Here is a 23976-nt window from a genome sequence, read left to right as displayed (position 1 = left end):
TGCTTGGCTATTTAGAAGGGGGGCTAATGCATCTTGGTCTACATAGAAGTCAGTCAATTGGGCTTGTTTGGACGGGGGGGGGGGGGGGGGGGGGGCTTGGACGGGGGGGCTAAGCATCCACCAGAAGAGGCTAAAGCCACCCCCCCATGCCGTCCCCGGAGCCGCCCCTTGGGGGGGGGGGGGGGTTAGGTTGTGTGGTGGTGGGCTCTCTGTCTCTACCCTATTATCTTAGTACGGCAGAGTTCCATACTATACGGCCGTCTTCCCCGAGCTTGACGGCGCCGCTGGCCACCAGCTCCAGGGCAGCGGGGAAGGCGCGGTGTTCGGCCTCGCGGATCCGATCCGCCAGGCTCTCCTCCGTGTCCCCCACTAGGACAGGCACCGCCTCCTGCGCGATGATGGCCCCCGCGTCAACCTCCTCCTAAACGACAAACATGAGGAGACGTTGGGAATTTAAGTTGAATGTTTTCTGTCAACATGTGTCATCATTTCATTTTGTAAACTGTATAAAAGTTAACAAATACATAAGACAGTTAGTCATTAGGCCTTACAGTATATATGAACAAGCGTGGAAGAAGGGTACAGTATTCTCCAATAGTATAAATGACTGTTTCCCAAACACAGGGTCGGGACCCTTTTGTGGGTCATGGCCACATTTTTATGTGTCCCTTAATTTTTATAATTCTTTAATTTCAAAACATTTTCAAAAAACATTCCCAAAAAAAGCAAAACATTTCATGAATTAAAAACAAATTCAATTTCTTATCAGAAAAGAAAACTAAGAAAATAAATAAATTCCATAAATTAGAAAACAAATGTACTGAAAATAGACGATCTACAAGCTCACAGCGCGTCACTTCACGGCGTGTTGTGAGCTTGTAGATCTGCCATTTTTACTAGTTTGGGACCCGGGGAGACATGAAACCTCTCTTTTCGGTCACAGGCTAAAAAAGGTAATGTAGGAAGCCTCTTGTACTTACAGCCACAAAGTGGACAGTGCAGCCGGTGACTCTGGACCCAGCCTGCAGAGCCTGTTTCTGGGCATTCACTCCCTTGAAGGACGGCAGCAGGGATGGGTGGATGTTCAGGATTTTACCTGTGAAACACACACACACACACACACACACACAAACATCTGGTTAGCACACAATTTGGTTTCAGAAAAACTAAGCTACGATGACTAAAACTAAATATACTGTAATACATTTCGTCAACAAATAAAAACTAGACTAAAATGTTAGGGAGGGACAAATGGAGAAGTAGTCTTGCATAGCCAGACAACTATTCCGTCTGGAACTACACCTCCCGAAATCTGAGTAAGGAAGCTGGCATTTCTGTTCACAAAAATATATTTATAAAATTATCATTACCGGTACATTTATTTTCCTTTCTGCCAAGCAGCAAGCTATATATGATTTGAAAGTGCTTCTCGTAGTTTTTAAATCTATCAATGGTTTAGCTCCTTATGTTTCTGACATGCTTGACCCATACGTACCACCAAGAACCCTTGGATCATCCGACAAAGGTCTCCTCAGAGTCCTCACCATAAAAAAGATTAACTATAAATCAGGTTATGGTGCTTTTAGTCAGTATGGTTCTACTCTGTGTAATTCTCTACCAATTGATCTAAGGTTTGCTGCCACATTGTCTTTGTTTAAAAGCAAACTAAAAACCTACCCAATTCCACTAGCTTTCAGCTAGACTGTGAAATATGTAGTTACATGCAACTTTTAGTTACCGTCCACAAACTTCGTCTTAAACGTTAAATTCCCATTGACAATGAATGGAGAATTTTACATCATCGTGTCTGAGCAAATCATGATGATGTATGATGATAAGAGCACCCCTCACTTCACACAGGTGTGATTTTTATTTTAAATAACTCATCATATGTAATTGCCATCATGGAAGTGGCTCATGATTAGAGCTTTTTATTTTATTTTAATTATTATAATTTTTATCCCACGAGCAGCATGGTCTCACCATTCCACTTCTTGACCAAGGGCCCCGTGAGGATCCTCATGAATCCCGCCAGACAGACCACCTCCACCCCAAACTCCTCCAGCACGCGGTCGATGGTTTTATCGAACTCCGCTCGACTCCCGTACTGCTTGTGGTCCACCACCTGATCAGAACAAGACAAGAACTCAACTTCTGTACACTAACCCCAACTGTACTTCTAACCCGTACAGCTTGTGTTCTACCGCCTTGGTCAGAACGAGACAAGAACTCAACTTCTGTTTCCATACAGATGGCATTATCTGGAGTAAACGGGTACATCGTCACGTTGACTATGTGTGGCACTTTTGCTCCGTATATGTAGTACGTACCCGTGTCTGGATGCCGGCCAGGGAGGCTCTCTTCAGGCCCTGCACGCCCGGCCGGTTGGAGATGACCACCAGGATCTCAGCCGAGCTGGACGGACGCTTGGCCTGTTCGATCAGGGCCTGGAGGTTGGTGCCTGCATGGACACACAGTCACAATGCTACTGCCACTGCAGTACAGTGGGAGATGGGTTTCTGGACTGACATATCTGAGAGAACATCTATTCCAATGATTTCAATGAAGACTGATGCAAAGTCTGACCAATACAGATTTCCCATTTGGAAAACGCTCACGGTGGAGGCAATATCAGACTGAAGCTATTGGTTCAGATATCAGTTTGAAATGAAAAACAGCTTGGAATGGAAGACATTTTCATTTTCGGATCTTTATATTGTTTTTCTATAACTCGATAAACAGAATTCAATGATTTCTTTCTGAAAAACATAATGTAGACAAATTTGTAATTTTTAACAAAACAACATATTATACCTAATTTATGCATTTATTTTAGCATCATCAGGAATGTTGCCATTTAGATCATGAATTCAATGTGACAAATAATTAGCCTAGGTGGTTGTGCAGTGTCAAAATCGTGAGTGTGGAATCTTCTTCATGTTTGAGTAAATGGTCACGCCCCCGTCTTACTGGTACTACGGGATAAAGTATAGTTTTAGACCACGATGGAGGGGCGCTGTCTCAAGCGAACTTGAGCCACGAGAGACACCACCGTGGCCAATCACAGCACGTCCTTGCACAAGTGCACTGGCCAATCGTAGCGCGTCCTTACTCAAACGCGAAGAGGATTCCATAGTCTCGTCAAAATAATTAAGCCATAATTGATCATAATATGTATATTGTGATTACAATGTGTAAGGGCATCGGAGATGACATTCCTGTATTTTACAGTCGTGTCGGAATTAAACACACCTGTGCCGGAGATTAGGACGCCCACTTTGGTCCTTTTGTGTTGTTTGGTGTCACCGTCGCAGCGGTGACGACCGTTCAGCGGCGCCTCTAGATCCACGCCGGGGGAGGGGCCAACGCACAGGCTGTGTTTCAGGTTACGGACCACTACGGCCTCCGCCCCTGCACAATGGTGATATACGGTTAGTGACGGCAGTCATGCACTGACCAACATTATCTGGTCATAAATGAGTTACTGGTCAACAGTCACGGAATGGTGAATAGTGAAGGAGCATAGGGATATTTCATTCGCCAGAATCCATATGCCCACCATTGACATCCTATATAAAAGGCAAAGATTTCAAAATGTCATTATGCTTTAAGTAGCATGTGACGTGTCAAACTAGGGGTCTTTCATGATTCTGAATCCATTGCAAGCATTCGAAAAAACACTCCTAGGGCCAAAAAACGGCCACAGTCACTTGCCCCAAATGGGCCGACCTTGTCCCATTTGAGACGACGGTTATGGTCGTTTTACACGCAAGTGCTTTTGTCCACCACTGTCTCACCGGGCTGCTTGTATGACAGCGAGCCGACAATCCAGGCGTCCTCGTGGGCCCCATGGAGCTGCCGCAGGACCCCCTGGGCGTCGGGAGAGGCCACCACCAGCACGGCCCCCAGGCCCACGTTGAAGGTCCGACACATCTCCTCCTCGCTCAGACCGCCCTGCTCCTGGAGCCAGGAGAACACCGGAGGAATGCTCCAGCGAGACGCGTCTGCAGGCATTATAGAGGACAACACAGTCAAATTACGAGGGCTTGTTTAACCCATTCTGACCCGAGATCAGATTAAAAAAAAATGTCTTCTACATCCTGACAGTTTTCTGAAAAAGCCATGTTTCCATGTCAGTCGTTCTTCGATTTTTCTAAAATCGCAGACCTACAAGCTCGTAGCGCGCCACTCGGTGGTGTGCTATGAGCTTGTAGATCTGCTATTTTTCAATAGCTAAAGCATAACGTAATGCTAACACCAAAAGGGGTTCACGCCCAAAATGGGTTAATTCTGAGTAGGGTTGTCCCGATCACATGATCGGGACAGATCACGTCATTTTCAAATGATCGGAATCGGATTGGGAGCAAAAAAAAACGTGATCGGGACATCCCTAGTGTCACGATTATATCCATATCATGATAATAGATTGGATATAGTCTGTGATTTTGGATATTGTACTATTGTGATATGGCATTAGTGTTCTATAAAAATATAAATATGGGATAGGGAGAGAAAGAAATCGGTATCGGCAGATACTCAAAATCAAATGATTAGCTCTTACAAATACTTTTACCATTGCCATTTTGTCCTGCGATGAATATATTTTCGAATATAGAATAGAAAATAGAATATAAATTAGGCATATAACCTTCCTAAATGTAACAAAGATACACTCATAGCTAAGGAAGGTGCCGTGTGTGTGTGTGTGTTCCAGTGTTGATTTTGGCAGCTAATTTCTATTTTAGTTTAGTCATAGTCTTTGGACTGAAACTTAATTTAGTTTTAGTCACATTTTAGTCACCTGGAATGTCTTTAGTGTTAGTCGACTAAAATGTATTTTGGCGGGTCTTGATGCCGTCGTAATGAGTGTTTTTACACTTGCTGAAAATAAAAAATAATAAATAAAATTTCAGCATGCAACCAAGTGTAAAATGACTTATACTGGATCTCTTGTCCACTAGTCCCTTCCTAACATTTTAGTCTAGTTTTTATTTGTCGACGAAATTGTCAGTATATTTAGTCTTTCTAGTTTTAGTTATCGTAGCTTAGTTTTCATTTAGTTTCCATTTGTTTTTGTCAGCGAAAATAGGTAGTCGGCGAACATTTTCCGTCTTAGTTTTAGTCGACGAAAACAACACTGGTGTGTTGTGGTCTCACCAAGATCGACCGCCAGTGCCTTAGGCATCACTCGAGGGATGTTCTCGAGGAGCCCGCCTCCTGTGATGTGAGCGTAGGCTTTGACCGCTCCACTGCGTAGGACGGGCAGGAGCAGACGGCTGTAGATCTTAGTGGGAGTCAGCAGCACCTCACCTGGAAGCACAGGTCAAGGTCCAGTCATGGGGGAAATAATGATTCAATCACCAAGAAATTACTGCAATTTCTGAAATAACTTATCTACAAGCTTACAACATGACATGTAAACTTGCGATTAATTAATCACAAATAATTGCCATTAGACAATTGTGTAATAATTGTGACACCCCTTTACCGATGGTCTGTCCCGGCTTGCCAAAGGGAGCCGGGTCGTGGAGGCCGAGGCCGGCTGTCTCCAGGACCCTGCGCACGAGACTGAAGCCGTTGCTGTGCACGCCGGACGAGGCCACGCCGATCAGCAGGTCGCCCTCGGCGATGTCGCCGAGCCGCGGCAGCATGGCGCCGCGCTCCACCGCGCCCACGCAGAACCCTGCCAGGTCGTACTCCCCTGGCGCGTACACGCCGGGCATCTCCGCCGTTTCACCGCCTGGAGAAAACACACACACACATTAAGTCTCCATTGAGACCAGGGGGGCAGTCAGACAGATATTTCGTGAAGCCACTAAGGAAATCGGGACTTTCTGAAAGTTCATATAATGGCCTGTTGTGGCACTGTCATTGGGCCCAAAAAACCCCATAGCTCCATAGAGGCCCATGTATTTGGGCCCAACTTCACCTAGACTGTATTACCTTAATAAACATGGTCATGAATACTTTCTGCTTCCAGTCACTAGTTTAAAGTCTCATTTCTCATGTCATATTATTCTTTTTGGAAAATTATGGTCCCATTTATTAAAAAAATTACCATAAAGTCGCGTATGTTCTGAGGGGCGTGGCAACCGTTACAGTCTATGAACGGGAGCCACCCCCCCGTTCAGTCAAAATAAAAACCAACGAAGAGTAAGGGGGGAAGTCCCGCCTCGTTGTCTGGGCCAGCCAATGGCCAGCTGGGCCAAAACGGATCTAGAAATATGGTGATTTACAGTGCAAGGAATTACAGGCTTCATTTTACGTCCATGTTAGACATGGGGGAACGCTTTGTCCATATTTTTTACAGTCTATGATTGAGACCCGAGACTCTTACAAATGTCTTCTAAATCCTAACCGCTTTCTGAAAAACCTATGTTTCTACACTCAGTGGTGCTCAAACTTATATTTGGTGTCCTTGACATGAAAAATCTGTATGTGGCCACGGGACCCCCATCTGAAAATCTGCCGTTTCAGAGACCCCCCCAGGAGCAAAGACTTGAGTTAAAACATTCACTGTGAAAGAATGTACTGTATATTCAAAGATTTGCACACATCTTCGAGATTTTTCAAAAGTAGCAGATCTTACTATTTGACTTTACTTTACACTCCAAAGAGTTAGATTATTGTTAAACATCTGCATTACTTAATTTACAAGACGTCCACACAATTAGAGAATGTGGAAGAAATTGCCTGTTATCTCTCCTAATGGACTTGGTACCAACATCAACACAGCATGGATGGTAGTCTTGGGTCTGAGAGGCTAAATCTGGTGGTCTGTGCTCAAAATCCGAATTCAATAATGGGTCGGATATGAAAACGGTTGAAAAACACTGATCCATCCATCTACCCACCCAGCAGTGCACAGCCGGCCATCTTGCAGGCCTCGGCGATGCCCTCCACCAGGGAGGCAGCAACGTGCACGTCCAGCCTCCCGCAGGAGAAGTAGTCCAGGAAGAAGAGAGGCTCCGCCCCCTGCGCCAGCACGTCGTTAACGCACATGGCCACCAGGTCCTGACCCAGAGCTCCATGCTGCCCACACGCCTGGGCCAACTGACAGGGACGAAGAAATAATATTAGACACGCCTGGGCCAACTGACAGGGAAGAAGAAATAATATTAGACACGCCTGGGCCAACTGACAGGGAAGAAGAAATAATATTAGACACGCCTGGGCCAACTGACAGGGACGAATAAATAATATTAGACACGCCTGGGCCAACTGACAGGGACGAAGAAATAATAATATTAGACACGCCTGGGCCAACTGACAGGGACGAAGAAATAATAATATTAGACACGCCTGGGCCAACTGACAGGGACGAAGAAATAATAATATTAGACACGCCTGGGCCAACTGACAGGGACGAAGAAATAATAATATTAGACACGCCTGGGCCAACTGACAGGGACGAATAAATAATAATATTAGACACGCCTGGGCCAACTGACAGGGACGAAGAAATAATAATATTAGACACGCCTGGGCCAACTGACAGGGACGAAGAAATAATATTAGACACGCCTGGGCCAACTGACAGGGACGAAGAAATAATATTAGACACGCCTGGGCCAACTGACAGGGACGAAGACATAATAATATTAACTCTTTTGCTGCCCCTAATGCCCCTAGCATGGTTGTACTGCCCCAGGGGCCGCCCGTCCAGGCCCACTCTATGGATCTTGTTGTCCTTCCGGGTTAAACAGGAAGGTGGGGGCTTCCGGAAGTGGAACGACACCACACAACTCAGCCCACAGCCTTTAGCTAGCAGAACAACCAGCTACATTTTCTCAGCGATGCGCTAAAAAATCACAAATGATTTACGATCGTCGGGTGCGCGCCAGCTCACCATGGACAGGGCTCTAACATTTGGAGATACGCCACTTTGAAAATAGAGTTATAATGGAGGCTCAACGGAGCTGGATTTAGAAATCGCATTGCTGGTGGTGACGGAGGAGGGCTATTCTACCCGGAGCAATGCAAAACGTAAACGGACGGGCGGCACATTCATATATGGATTAAACATATGTCTACGCTTATAAGCGTAGCTGGCATAGATAGGTCCCAATAGCCTAGCTACGTTTATAAGTGTAGATGGCAAGAAAATAATTAATTATAGCTTTGTATTTTTCCCGTAGGTTTTATTTTCTGATAGATTTAATACAAAATAAACTATGCATGTTTTTAAGTGGGTTTTATTGCTTTATAATATAATTTTATTTCTGCCTTTATTGGAGAGAGACAGAGCACAGGGACAGAGTCGTGGAGTGACAAATCCACCGCCAGGCTCAGGAATTAGAACTGGGACACAGTGTCCAGGCATTAAAGCCTCGTATGTAGTACACGGCACGCCTTAACCACTTTCCCAGAGTGACTGCTAAAATGTCCAACATTTTAAAGGCGTCGGTCCAAACCTTGAGTTTGGTGCCCACTCCGTCTGTCCCCGACACCAGAATGGGGTCCACGAAGCCTGCAGCCTTCAAGTCAAACAGCCCAGCAAAACCGCCCAGGTCTACATTACAACCTGCAATTTAGGCATTAGACATGCAACATTTACTAGAAATTGTATTTATTCAATAAAGTTGACACACATACACACATGCATGCGTGCCAAGGAATTAACTTAAATTTCAAATCTCCCTTATCTGTCAATCAAATCAAATTATATTAAAGGACCACTTCACCACTTTTCAACCTATCTTCATATAATAGGTCCTCACTAATAATCATGATAAAATGGCACGATTTCTTTCTACTCAGTCTGTCTCATAGGACGGCTGTGGGCAGTTTAGAAAACCATCTTCCAGTGACATCACCATTAGGCAGATTTTTTTTTAAACAAGATTCTTTTACAATAATGTTTAGATTTTCATTATCGTGAGAACAATGGCTTCCATTTTCGCATTGCAACTTTTCAGGACTAAAAAGCCTGCAGTTTCTATTAGCTTGTATTCCCCATCGATGATGTCACTGGAAGACGGTTTCTGAACTGCCCACAGCCCTCCTATGAGACACAGACTGAGTAGAAAAAAATTGCGCCATTCTTTCATGATTATTAGTGAGGACCTATTATATGAAGATAGGTTGAAAAGTGGTGAAGTGGTCCTTTAAGAAGGCATCGATCCATATGCCAGCTTATTCCACGCGTACAAAAAGCATTTGTAATGTGCTAACTGCGTCTTTGTCAAAGTTTATAACTGCATTGTGTTTGCATTCATTGTGAAAAACGGTTAAATCACAGACCAGCACGGGAGGTTGCCTTGGCCAGAGGTTTTATCATGTCCACCAGCCTGTTTCCCGCCGCAATGTCCACTCCACTGTCCTTATAGGTCAGGACTCTGTTGGAGAGACAGACACAAGTACTAATCACTTAACTGTCCTTATACTGTAGTCAGACATGTAGAGATATACAAGCACTGATCACTTCGCTGTCTATATGCTGTAGTCAGACATGTTGGAGAGATACAAGTCTGGTTCACTTCTACTGTACTTATCGGTCAAGCCTGTTAAGCCTTACCTGAGGCCAGATTCCACAAAGTCTTTCAAATCATGAGTTTTCTGAAAAGCGTATGTTTCTAGGTCAGTGGTTCTCAAACTTGTTCATGTCCCAGACCCCAGAATGATATGCATGTAGCTGCAGAACCTATCTCAAAAGATTTTGTTCCAGAGACCGCGAGAAGCAAAGAATTGTTAAAAACGTTCGCCGTGAAAGAATATATTCACAATTTTTCATAAAAATCGTGAATATATTGCTTGTATAGCTGCTATTTTTCAATAGGTAAAATATAAAGTAGTGGTTAATGTGGTTAAAGGCTAAAGTGACACAGATACATTACAGGTCTTAATGAGTCTCAGATATAAGCCCAGATACAAGCACCATTTGTCCTTGTCCTCTGTCATCAAATACAAAATATAAATGCAGAATAATTCAACTTAAACCAATCTTAACCCATTCTGACCTGAGATCAGATTCATACGAGGTTTCCGCCGGACACACACTGGTCTGATGAACCCATACTGACCTGAGATCAGATTCTAAAAAAATGTCAGTCGTTATTCGATTTTTCAAAAATAGCAGACCTACAAGCTCGTATCGCGCCACTCGGTGGCGCGATATGAGCTTGTAGATCTGCTATTTTTAAATAGCTAAAGCATGACGTGATGCTGACACCAAAATGGGTGCCCGGTCAGAATGGGTTAAAGTCAGATCTGGCAGAATGTGCCTTCATATAGGCCCCTTTTCCACCCAGGTTGAACCGGTTCCGTTCTTTTTTTCCCCACCTAATTTTGAATCAAATTAATTGGTCCAGATTCAGAACCCTAAAAGTTGATTCGGAACTGGAACCAAACATTCTTCTTCTTGCCGTGCAGTGGGACCCAAAGTAGTCAGGTTGGAAGATGCAGGTGTGATATAACCATCTAATCAAAAAAATAAAAAACAACAAACGGAACCAGTTCTAGAACCAAAGTTATTTTGGTGGAAAAAGGGGCCATAGTTCATTAACACACAAACATAAGCAGTTTCGGTATTTTGCAATGTTCGTTTATTAGAAAGTTCTACATGACATATAATTCTTTCTAATAATGTTATAATGAAGTCAAACACTAATCTCGATGCCTTCATATTTTTTATTTTATTTTTATTATTTATGTTCTAAGCTGGATGATCTATATCGGAGGACAACATTTTTGAAATGCTACGGAATGCTGAAAAAAATAACAAATGTGTTGCAGTGGTCAATGGGTCTGGGTGTGTCAATAAGCTGACTGCTCAGTGTAAATGACCCGCATGCGACCCCACTCATCTGCAGGGGTCAATAGGTCGTACTCTAAACAGACAGACATACAGAGATTACAGACAGACACAGGAGGTGTGCACCGCTCAAAAAGAACATGGGTGTGTTGTCGGTCGGGCACTAACACACACACACCTGCGGCGACTCAGGTGGGCGACGGCGCGGTGGCCGATGTCGCGGCGGAACACGGCTCCCGGGAAGCCCACCGACGCCACGCCCTCATTGGCCGCCCGAAGGGCCTCCTCCAGCGACGGCCTCACCGCCGTGACGGCGAGGACCCGCCCTCCGCTGGACACCACGGCGCCACCCTTCAGGGCCGTGCCGGCGTGGAACACCTGGGAGCCCGTCTCCTGCACCTTGGACAGACCTGAGGGACAGAAAGACAGTGGACAGCACTTTAGCCCCATCGAGACCCGAGACCAGATTCTACAAATGTCCGTCGCTCTAGCCCATCGAGACCCGAGACCAGATTCTACAAATGTCCGTCGCTCTAGCTAAAGCATGACATGATGCTAACACCAAAATGGGTTCCCGTTCAGAATGGGTTAACCCATTTTGACCTGAGATCAGATTCTACAAATGTCTTCTTAAATCCTGATTTGAACTTTCATGTCAAGGAGCCTCAAGAATGATGTATTTGACCTCCATTTAAAAATATTGTATTCCAGGGACAGCCCCCAGAAGCAAAGATTCGATTTTTCAAGAAGAATATATACAGTATTCAAAGATTTGCGACACATTTTCAAGATTCTTTTTAAAATAGCAGATCTACAAGCTCATAGCGTGGCACTCAGTGCCATGCTACGAGCTGATACATCTGCCATTTTTCCACAGCTAAAGTTTAAAATGATGGTTAAAGCGGTTAAACCCCAACAATGGCGACACACACACGGGTAACGTCAGTCAGTGTCTTGGCAGAACCCACCCGTGATCTCCACGCCTTTCACGTACACTCCAGGGTAGCCCTGGCTGGCCATCACCACGGTGACCGCAGAGCTGTCCCGGTGCCACACGGGGGCGCTGGAGGCCAGCCTGCCGTTGAGCGTGTCCAGCAGCACTTCGTGCAGGTCACTCTTCAACAGAGGTAGGATGACCTGTGGGCCAGAGCAACAGCACATAATCCAACACAAACATCAAGTCAGCATGCATACTAGACCACTGCTTTTTATCGCGACTCTAGTCAAAATAAATCCTATTCCTACGTACATTAAAATATATATAGCCTGATAAGAGGGGAAAGGAACTGGGTTGGAATAACGTGTTCCTTCCATGCATTATGTCCAACCAGGGAAACTCCCCTGTAATTGTTTTTAAAAAATTTCAAATTTAAGACATTCAATACAAATAATAATATTTAAGCTCACAACACGGATACTCGTTGAGAACTTGTAGATCTGCTATTTTCACTAGTGTAGGTCTCGGGAAAACGACCCACAGGGGTCCTTGAAGGGATTGCAGGGGGGTCCAAATCTAAATGATTGATAGTAAGACGCTTATGGGTCTGTTACTCAAGAGAGTACAAATGGAACCAAATGGACCGGTTTCTTTTTCTCCCCCCACATTGTAGACTGGGGGACTCAGACACCTCATTTGACATTATGTTAAATGACAAATTATGTCAAATTTGACATTATGTCAAATGAGGGCATCGTTCTAGAAATTAAAACATTTAAGAATCATTGTACTAACTTTACTAGACCACAATGACCAGGAAGATGTAAACAAACCCATCACTGATTAACAAAGAGCAGGAGGGTGGGCGGGCGCACACACACCTGACACTCGGGGTCTCCAAACCGACAGTTGAACTCGAGGACCTTTGGTCCCTGCTTGGTTAACATCAGGCCTGCATACAGCACACCTGTATGGGAGAGTCAGAGACACAGCAGATAAGAGAATGGTGCTTTTATAAAGCTTTTACCCAAAGCGCTTTACATAGATTATGTGAGTGAATGGGTGGATGTAATGCACACATTAAAATGGATAGTTCAGATTTTTTTAACTTAAGTTGTATGAAATACTTGTCATTAATATAGTGGTGCAAGTGTATTAATTGATTGCCCGAGTCCCGTGGTGGGAGTTCTGCTCTGGTTTTAGTGAATATTAAGCATAGACTGTAAAAGATATGGACAAAGCGTTCTCCGGGTCTTATATGGACGTAAAATGAAGCCTGTCAGTCCTTGAACTGTAAGTCGCCAACTTTGTAGATCCGTTTGGGCCCAGCTGGCCATTGGCTGGCCCAGACAACGAGGCGGGACTTCCCCCCCTTCTTCTTCGTTGGTTTTTATTTTGACTCGAACGGGGGGTGCCTCCTGATCATAGACTGTAACGGTAGCCACGCCCCTCAGAACATACGTGACTTTATGGTCATTTTTTAAATAGTTTTCCAAAAAGAATATTATAGTTAATTCATTCGTTATGTAAAATAATAATGACAAAAAAGCAGGCTTCTGGATTATTTGATCAATTGAAAAAGTAATGGATAGAATTGCAAAGAAGATACTTGATAGTTGCAGCCCTAGCCCCTACTCCTACTCAACACAGGACAAACAGAGAAAAGGTCACACATCTGAGTGCAGTCATAAATACAGAAACGGGGGTGTGTGTGTGTGTGTGTGTGTGTGCGAGGGATCTTCTTACCCACATAAGGGACTCCCTCCGCCTTCATCCCGTCGACGGTCCTCTGCAGAACGGTCTCGGTGATCTGCTGTAGCAGCTCCTCGCTAACCTGGACGGAGATGATGGCAGAGAGATCACATTGGCCCACACGAAGACAAGAACTGGCATTTAGATTCACAGGTGACTTTGCGTACCGAGATACGTGTTTGAATCTAAAGGTACCTGAGGTGTGGGGCAGTAGGCCCCCATGCCTCCCGTGTTTTAAAGGTGCATATGTACCTGAGGTGTGGGGCAGTAGGCCCCCATGCCTCCCGTGTTTGGCCCCATGTCCCCGTCCTGCAGTCGTTTGTGATCCTGGGCCGGGGGCATCGCAGAGACGCTGTCACCGTCGCTGAAGCACAAACACTACAGTACAGGCAAGACAATGGAATTGACAGCTTTTCATATAAATATAGTTTTTTTTTCACTTGTTTACTTCGTCTTTTTAATAAAAATAAATACAGAAATGAAAAAGGGGGTTACAAATAAAGTAAAAGTAAAAAAAGAAATTAAGACAATGTAACATTAACAGCTTTGTGATCCAGGGGTCTACATTTTTGGCAATAGCTAGCTTTATTTTAGAGACGGATGTAAATGTAGCCCCCATTTTAAGTCATAATTATGGTGTAATAAGATGACAACAAACTTTGGAAAAGGCTTTACTCACAGATACTTCCTCTCCTTCCAGAAGTTCCTCGACCACTATAGTCTCCCCCGCCGAACCAAAGGCTTTGTCCTGTGACAAAATACAATGCGATAAAGACACAATCTCCCAAAAGTCCCTGTGTCATTTCTTGAACGTCTAATTTAACTGTTCATGGGTATATAATTCGAATGAAGTATCCTAAACACAAGTTTCCACTATAAAGCATGTCAACTTCTTGTTCATGACTATATATGTGTGAGCGCATGGGACCCAAATGGAAACAAGACTGCAAGGACTTTCTTCGGAAATCCTTTTGGACCAAAATGCCTGACTATACCTTGTGCCGTTTGCATTTTTCTTTTGTCTAGTAAAATATTCAATCAATCAAACTCTGAAGCTAAAGAATAGCATTTAACCCATCTACTGTACATGCATGTAGAGAGCATGTGGTTTAAAACATTTTCTACAAGCATTTAAATGTGTGTTCTACTCAAATAGTGTCTATAATGGTCAAATAGAAGGCTATATTGAGTCAGGGCTCGATATGTACCCTCCTTCCCGTAGCACTGGTGCTCTAAACAAAAAGAATGTAACACTAACTAAACTATATTTCCATAATTGTCTAGAACTCGTTCCATTCTAGATTCTTGGAACCTTGGGGCTTTCACGGAACCAGTTGCCATTTTTCGGTTCCATTTTCTGAACCAACTTGCATTCATTTTCTGTGGAAACACTCTGAACTGGTTCAATATTAGGCAGGGAAAAAAAATAACTGCACCGGTTCAACCCCGGTGGAAAAGGGGCCTGGCTCAACACACACAGTTCCAGTACCTTCATGATGTCCAGAACAGCCCGACAGGCCTCGTCCTGGTCTTTGGCCACAATGACTCCCTTCCCTGCTGCCAGACCACTGGCCTTCACCACTAGCGCTGGGAAGCTGGCCCTGGGAACAACAGACAGAACTTCACTTCAAGGGAAAGGCTCGCTCGACTCAAGGAGAGTCTGTAAGAGTTCAGGAGTATGCTGGGTGCAGATTCAGAAAATACGTAGAAAGGAATATAAATTCTGCACTCAGTAATAGTGTTAGGAGTCTTGTTTAATAATGATTAGAAGATCCGCAGGAGCAGCCAAATCAAACAAGACTTTTAAGTAAACAATTACTGAGAGTGCGAACAACAGACACAGTCAAACATACAGTATGCATCTGCGATCGTTCTGTTTAGAAAAATCTAAACATATGAAGTATTCTGACATATTTTCTCCACTTTTTCAAAGCATTTTATTCAGCACAACAAAAAAAAGAAATGTGTCTTGGAGTAGGGAGTGAAGTCATCTATTCTACAGAACTAGACAGGTATTCCCTTCTCCATAAGAGAATCTCTGATGTCATATTGATTAATATCAGTGTGGAACTCCAAAGACCGATCAATGGTTTCACCGGGACAGGTGAAACAAAATGAGAAATTGTAAAAAGATATTTGGAGATTGACTTTGTCTTGCACAAAAAAATATGATGCTTATTATCGGTGTAGTGGTTTGAGAGATTAGCCACAGACACACAGACGGAGAGGGGCGAGAACATTAGTCTCTGCCAGTATCATCGCTGCCTTCGACCCTAGCAGAGACAACTAGGTCGACACATTCTGCAATAAAGCAATGACCGCAATCTATCTTTCTCATACAGGCCATGCGTCACAATATGAACAAATATGTAACAGCTCAAATCAATATCGCACAGTTGATATATGTTGTACAATTAAAATTCGATTTTAAATATATTTGCTATTCGACTGACGTGCGTATGTAGTCGCAAGCCTCCTGGGGGTCTGTGAAGGAGCCCCAGCTAGCTGTGGGTATGTTGTGGCGATCCATGAATGCCTTGGAGAAGCTCTTGCTAGCCTCCAACTGGGCTGCCTTGGCAGAGGGGCCAAAACATGGAACCCCAGCAGCTGTCAGGTCATCTACAATGCCTGAGAGAGGTAGAGGGAGAGGTAGATACAGCAGAAAGGAGAGACATCTCAATTGTCAAGTGTAATGTATGCAAAGACACACACACCTGGAAGCCACAGGACCTTAACCATCTCTTCGCCAAAACTAGACGATTTACCACATTTTTGCTTCTTCTGTAGAGGGTATGAGACTATGCGCGGGAAATCATCATACCTGGAAGTTACACCCGGAACGCCTACTGAGTGTCAAAAAACATCCAAACAGAAAAGTCCTATCTGTTTGCATTAAACGCTAAACGACATTAAACTCACTTTGCCACTCACTATCACACATTGAACTAGGAAATGATTATCCATGCATTTGTCTCTTCACGCCTGGATTATTGTAACTACCTTTTCACTTGCCTCAAGAAAAGACCATGGACCGCCTCCAACTAATTCAGAATGCTGGGGCCAGATTATAACTACGTCCAGCAGATAGTGCCACATCACTCCAGTGTTGGCCTTCTTGCACTGGTTTCCTTTTCATTCATTTCAGGGTCCAGTTTAAGGTCCTACAGCTCACTTTTAGAGCTTTGCACGGTCAGGCCCCAGGTAGCCTGGCCCAGACAGCGTGCTTTCTGGTCTAGAGGGGTGGACGCGCATGGAGCAAGCATTGGAGAATATTGGTTCACAGATCAAAATCTTTTCTATTTGAACGAGCGTTTGTTGATGGTTCGTGATTTTATTTTCGATGTTTGCATTAATGTCTTGTTGAGTTGAACATTTCTATCTGCTTTATTCCCTGTTGTTTGTTTTGTTTTTTCTCACTGTATGTAAAGACTCTTTGAGAGCAGTTATGAAGGAGGCTAGGGATTCACATGGTAGGGCGTTCCACATTTTAGTGGCATAGGAGCTAAATTAATTTAACCCCTTGTTTGAGACTGGGTTGAACATGGTTTGTTGAACTCCCTCTGGTGTTGTGATCATGGACTGTGTTGACATTAAGGAAGTATTTTGACAGGTTGACTGGTGACCACCAACTCGGCGTATGATTAGCACGGCTTGGGTGCGGCAAGTCATGCTTAGTACTGGGAGCTGATGGTAGGTGTGGTTCTCCACCTCAGCAATCCATCTCCCAGGGGTCTAGAGCATTGTAACGGGGACAGACTCCCACGTATTACCGGCTGATACCGACAATAAGCCACTCCCGACCTACTGTACTTCTTCTTGACAGCTACATGGGTATCTTAGTGGTGTAGCGAATCTTGTAGACAACAATAGATGTATAGTAGATGTTAAATGGAAGGGAAAAACGATATCTGACTATTTCAATCAACACCAGCTCCCTTCACCCCACGGATATTGAGCCTAATCCAACCCATCTCACAACTCCGCCATGGGTATTGTACTCTGCTCTTCTACGCTCCTGAAAAGAAAGCTTTTATACATTAGGGATCATAAGGAAACTCACCTTCTGCCAGTGGCACCTCCGGTCCAACCACAACCAGACCCACCTTGTGGTCCTTGCAGAACTGGGCCAGGATGGAGTGGTTACTGATTGACACCTCTGGATGGGACGGACAAAATACAGCAGATGGATTACCCGAATTAAAGATCTTACACACTGACCGGGCGTTTTTTTGTTTTGTTTGCATGTAAAGTGTCATTCGGAACCAGGTTGGTTTGTCTCACTCTGAGCTTCTGCACCACGAATAATAATAAAAAAGGCAGAAAGTTAGAAACCTGTATGGGTGAGGCATCAACTACACAAATAATCTTTAAGCCAATTATTCCACTGTGAATATTTCCCATTTTTGTACAGTTTAGTTTGTCACGCCCCAAGGTGTAAAGACCTGTAAACCGACATTTAAAGTGCAGACATTCTTAGTCCACCCGCTTGGAATGTTATCGAGCACAGTAGGTTACGGTACGTATCAAGACCACGCAATGGAGCCAGTGGGCTCTACTGGAGCCGACTGGCTGCAATTAGGAAACACACTACCGCCGAAGAGAATACATTGTGAAAACGACTCACGTGGTCAGTTAAGACCGATGAGGTTGCAGGACTTACGTGGCCGGTGGACAACGCGACCAACGTCTTGGACGTCGTCGCGTTTCCTAATTACAGCCAGTAGGCTCCATTGCATCGTCTTGATAAAGTAAGTTGTAACCTACTGGTTGATATCGATTGATTTTCATTTTTTCCCCATTCGAATCCGCTACATAGTCATCCCCAACAGTGAAAAGCCAATGTAACTTAAGGCAACAACATGCCAATTCTGTAGCACTTCATATATTCCCGCCCCTCTCCAGTGGTTAAAAACATACGTGCGCTTACCAGAGTTGCGGATCTTGCCGCAGTTGGCCGTGCCCGCGTTCCCAGGCGCCACCAGGACCTGCTGGACATGCGCTGACTGGGCCAGCTTCCACGCCAGGGTGTGTTCCCGCCCACCGCTGCCAATCACCAGCACTCGTTCCGCCATGGCGCCTTAAGAGACGAATGGAGAGAATCAAATTATTTTTTTATTGGCAGTTACACTTTGCACAGTGAGGTGCCTCACTGCTCCATTTTTCTAATCTCCTCACAACACAGGCACATAGAATTCCATTATTTCTTCTTTTGTTTTTTGTTTTATTCAGCATAGAAGGGGATTTTAGGCAGGGAAAAATACAGTAGGCCTGTACATAAAAACAAGACAGGATTTTGTCAAAAAAATATCATCAGTAAAATGAGGTAAAGGAGTTACATTAATGCAGACAGTTACATACAAAACAAAACTTTGACACCTTCTCATTTCTCCGTACAGGTATTTGTAAAAAACAATAGCCACAAAAAAAGGGGAAAGAAGGTCAGTGGTGTCATGCTTGTAGCACGCAATACCACGCCGTGCCAGGCCGTGGTACCTAGAACACATCCCCAATCCCAATGTCTGTTGGGCAGCCCAGTCAATTCAATTCAAAGGAGCTTTATTGGCATGAGAAAACACATTGCCAAAGCAAGTTTCAAAATACAATAATAATAACAGTTGAAATGGCCAATAAAGCTCCTTTGAATTGAATTGACTGGGCTGCCCAACAGACATTGGGATTGGGGATGTGTCAGTCGCGGAGAGGAGGATCGGGGTTAAACTGGACTCCATGCTGGCTAATCCCTCCCACCCCTTCCATGGTGTGCTGCGGGATAGGAAGAGCATTTTCAGCCGTAGGCTCACACTCCCCCCGAGGATGCACACGGAACGATAGACTTTATTTTATGCCAACTGCTATCAGACTACAATGCGAATGCATAAGAACTGCCTCCCCCCAAATGGCATATGGTCCTTGGTGGTCCTGGTCTTGTGTGATTATGTCCATTTGTGTTCTTTGTGACTCTCATACACTCAACTATAGCCTTTCTGTGCACATGTAGGTGCATGTGCGTGACGTCATTAAATTGACGCGGTACCGAAAAAACAGCCAGGGACCCAGCCAACCAGGGACACGCATTGCTGAGCATTGGAGTGGCTGCACCACTCAAAAAACACCATTACACCACTGAAGGTATGAAAATGAAAGAGGGAAGACGAGAGTAAACAAGTGTGAATGATAACAATAAAAACTGATGCTGTAGGAGACGGGAAAAGATGGGAAATGAATGAGTAAAAACATTTGCATTGGAAGAAGATAGAAACATAGAATTTCTGCATGAATGCCAGGATGGACTGATCGTCCCAGCCAGTGCACCACTGCACAGCCAGTGATTGAATGATAAATTATATTCTGTTTAATTGTTCCGCTGAAGAACCCTTTATGGAGTAACTCTGGGCAGAGAGGCCTTTGCTGGCCAGACTGGCTACAGCAGAGAGAACTAATAGCTTTTCATTCATCTTTTAAATTGGATTAATGTTTATTTAATTGCATATCAAAATTGACCTATAAGAATAAAGGAATCTGCCTGGTTGTGAGAAATAATTGCTGACCTTTGTGTTCTGCAGCTTTAAATTATCTTGTAATGCCACACTAACAAGTCAACTAGAAAAATAAAAGCTTTGTGTGGTCAACAATTAACTGGCATGGTCACCAGGCCAAATCAACTACTAGGAGTCATTTGCATGACAGAACAAAGACATTATGCAGTTGATATAGACAGCAGCCTTTGCCGCAGACAATTGCCAGCAGTGCCAGCACATGACTTGAAACCACGCAGCAGGATATGTTTTTAAAGATACTCCAGGGTGGCTTACGGTGAACCACATACAATTTATTACACACTCTCTCTCTCGCAAAAGTCGCAATAATTATGTAGCTCAGCTAATACTACTGCAACATCAACACAACTTTCGTTCATTTCAAGGAATTCAAGTTCAAAGTGCACAACAAGCCACTCTAGGTCAGAGAAATGTAAAGACAAGACAAGAGAAGAGACTGTGCATGCCATGTAGTATGTTTGCATCTTTTCCCTCAATTAGTGCACCTTAAAGGGATAGTTCAGATTGTTTTAACTTAAAGCTGTATGAAATACTTGCCAATATAAATACAGTTGCAACCAATATATTAATGGCAAGTATTTCATACAGCTTAAGTTAAAAAAATCTGAACTATCCCTTTAATATGCAAGTTATGAACACCCAGACAGGTTTTTATCCTTATTAGAAGAAAACTGAACTGAGTAGATAACAGAGTAGATAATTGGAATATAACATCCTATAACAATCTCTGGGATATATAAAATTGGTTTCTTGTCTGGGTTTTCAAGCCTATGGTATAGAAGACAAATCCACATAATTGTCTGGATTTGAGGCAATGTACAACAGTGACTTAGCCTAATGGAATCTGAATCACATTATTTGAAGAGACATGGTGCTGCGCTGATATATATCCAAGTATTAGGACAATAGAATGTAACAAATATAGATAGCCAATAGCCATATAGATTCATATTCGTGTGGCACTGGCATCATCATCTTATAACCCATGTTCCAGAAAAAAGCATTGAAGTCTGGGCTAGTACTGTATATTATTGCGACAGCACGTGGCATTTACTATGAAATCGTCAGTCACTCATTACCCCCACACGGGAATTCCCCCATATAAGCCCAGGTCTTGTGACATCATCAGGATGGAGATCCCTGATGTCATAGTAAATGCCACTTGCTGTCGCAATTAAGCCCATATATGGAGATCCCTGATTTCATCAATATTGGCAGGCTACTCTACTGTACATCTGACCTCAAACCCCAAATCCATATATGGAATGTCAGAACCTGTTCTGACATAACATATGTTGATCCTTCCCCGTCCATCCTTCCTCTTCGATGTCTCCCTTTAGACTGATACCTGTCCATTCAAACTCTAGACTGGTCTGCCCCAATGTTATTAGTGCAGCCGTGCCTGGCAGCCGGCGAAAACTAGAGATCTCAACAGGCCCAAAAATTAGGCCCAAATCGGGGCCCTCATCAAACCCTGTAAACTCGAGAATGTATCCGCTACCACCCTTAGATCTCCATATATGGAGCTGACCTGTTCAGAGTCAGACATTCCAAATATTGATCTGACCTCATCAATTGTAGTGGGCATTACATAGCAGCCAGGACAATCAATTTACAAAGTTTTCTTAGGTATTATTGGATATGTTATGGCAACACATTCAATGACACATTTGTTTCTATTAGATTTTAGCACTCACGGGGAGGTTGTCCATGTTATTGAGGGCAGTCACAAAAACATATCCAACATGAATCCCCACCCTAATGTGAGTCAACAACGCAAAGCCCCCCCCCCCCCCCTTATATGACTAAACTAGGAGATAGCAAACAAAAAGGGGTCAGAGTTTCAACAATGATCACTTGGACTGACCTCGAAATAAGCTCCCGTCTGTCTGTCTGTCTGCTACTACAACTGTGATGTTTGTAACACCAGCATTGGATGTGTTACTTAAGTCAGGAGAATAGCCTATAGCGGCTATAGGCTATATGGACTCAGGGCTGCCAACACTCCTGGGTCCGGCTGCAGGAGTCTCCTGCATGGCTGCATCTTGACCACATCTCCTGCATTGCCATTTCTCCTGGACTTGGTATCAAACTCCCCAAAATTCATCAGAACACAGGAACTTTTGCTGAAACTGTACCCATAATTTTCCAATGCTAGTAAAGCAAGGCTGATAAAAGTAGCTGGACTAGCCCTGGTACAGTAGAGCAGGGGTTCTCAACCTGGGGGTCCTTAAATTGTTTTTGGGGGTCACCAGATTAATAATAAAAAAATGCAACTGAATGGCTGGAAATGTAAATTAAGAGTTTACATAGTACTGTACACAGTAGTACATGCACTTTCCTTAATGATTATATCTGATGTCAGTACTATGTATGACCCCCCCCCCCCCAGACCTCTCTGAGGGGGCCTTGGAGAGTCCTCCCCACCCTCCCAAAAAAATCTTACAGTCCAATGTTGCCAGCCCTGCCCCTGACATGGACTCCAAGATAAGGAATGCGTGTGTTGCATGAAAGCGCGTGTTCTGCAATTAGTTCACTAACTGGCTTTGATTCATTGGAATCACTCCTCATGTGACTCACGTGTCCACTGAAAACAATCACTAAACACTGTCCATTTTCAGCTGAATATATATATATATATATATATATATATATATATATATATATATATACATACATGCCAAATAAAGTATAGCTCGTAAAGTATTGTTGGGGTGTTGCATAGATAAACGCATCCATGCATCATCTCCACACAGCAATGGGTCGCATGCTCACAACCACTCAGGACACTCTTCGAACCTCATGCTACAGACTTGAGGATGCTGGCAAAAGTTATGTGCTAATGTGTTAGCTCCAGTAGTTCCAACTAAGTGCATTCATAGAAAAGTAATGTCTGCGGTCCAGAGAGTAGACCCATATCTTCGGGCCAAACTCACCTATATGATGAGTGAATGTGGATGTTTAGTAGTCCGTCCTGTGCTGCAGGTCAGTCGATCGGTCAAACAGCTGGGCGAGTGAGTACTCTAGGGTACTCTAGTCTACTGCATCTTCTTCCACACTAGACATCCCATAGCTTGGAGGGGGCAGTCGCGCTGTGATTTGCTAGTGGTTGTCAGGCAACCACATACATTATTACAGCGGCAGCGAAACATTCCGCACATTTTATTGATGGACATAATATGGACAGCAACTGCAAATGTATACTTACCGGTATTTAATTATAATAATATCACCCATGAGTAACAATTATTCAGTCTGGTTTAAATTATGAAGTGAGTATAAACGAAAAAACGAATACATATCATTTCTCATACATTTCTGTCTAATAAAGTATTCAATCAATCAACCAGAGTTAAAGTACTTTAAAGTTGACATTTAAATTTAAACCAATTACCTGATTTTAAAATTAATCCAGCTATAATCTCAGCGCGACCGACCCTTCGACCATGGGATCTTGAATCGACTATCAAAACCACGTGGAACTGAACCGGCATGTGTTGATCATAAACAAAGACAAAGTTTGCATCTCTAAAAAGATAAAACTCAAACTTGAGCAGAGTTTTGTCATACTTCGTTAATGTCACGGGAATCGAGACCCTATTTACTTGCAAATGTATGACATTCTTGAATCTTCAACTTCCTTTACCATGTACCATTCGAGATGCATCGTGGGAGTTGTAGTCAACTCAACCGCCCTAGAAATGTGAGGAAAATGATGTACTATAGGTTGGTCATTCCCCTATCTGCCATTTTCTGCAACATATAAAAGGCTATTAAGCTATAGTGAAAATGGGAAACAATGTTGAATACTACAATTAAATAAGGTTTCAGTTTCTCATTTTGCATTTACCACGGTTATCATTTCATTGTGGTGACATGCACTTGAAATAAAATGACAAGGTGACTTTCTTAAGTAAATTCCCAGTAAAGCAAAACATCATTTTGAACTTGAATAGTGAATACTGTCTAAAATGAAC

At 43.6% G+C, this 23976-nt stretch overlaps 1 protein-coding gene across 1 annotated transcript; it reads right to left on the bottom strand.

Annotated features, from left to right (window-relative positions):
• Positions 1 to 81: 81 nt before the first annotated feature.
• Positions 82 to 23032, bottom strand: gart (phosphoribosylglycinamide formyltransferase). The gene is made up of 22 exons (XM_083758623.1): positions 22936 to 23032; positions 18370 to 18519; positions 17503 to 17598; positions 15896 to 16070; positions 14932 to 15043; positions 14122 to 14190; positions 13695 to 13820; positions 13437 to 13524; positions 12572 to 12657; positions 11722 to 11890; positions 10932 to 11163; positions 9244 to 9338; positions 8415 to 8524; positions 6855 to 7053; positions 5489 to 5740; positions 5158 to 5310; positions 3798 to 4004; positions 3253 to 3411; positions 2331 to 2461; positions 1984 to 2125; positions 981 to 1096; positions 82 to 421 (listed from the first exon to the last, which is right to left on the bottom strand). Exons 2-22 carry the CDS (start codon positions 18512 to 18514, stop codon positions 224 to 226), a joined length of 3060 nt encoding a protein of 1019 aa, XP_083614749.1. The 5' UTR covers positions 18515 to 18519; positions 22936 to 23032; the 3' UTR covers positions 82 to 223.
• Between the last annotated feature and the right edge of the window lie 944 nt (positions 23033 to 23976).

The sequence above is a fragment of the Protomyctophum parallelum genome (genome assembly GCF_964188405.1).
Source record: "Protomyctophum parallelum genome assembly, chromosome: 23".
Classification (NCBI taxonomy): domain Eukaryota; kingdom Metazoa; phylum Chordata; class Actinopteri; order Myctophiformes; family Myctophidae; genus Protomyctophum; species Protomyctophum parallelum.
This window is presented reverse-complemented; position numbering and strand designations above follow the sequence as displayed.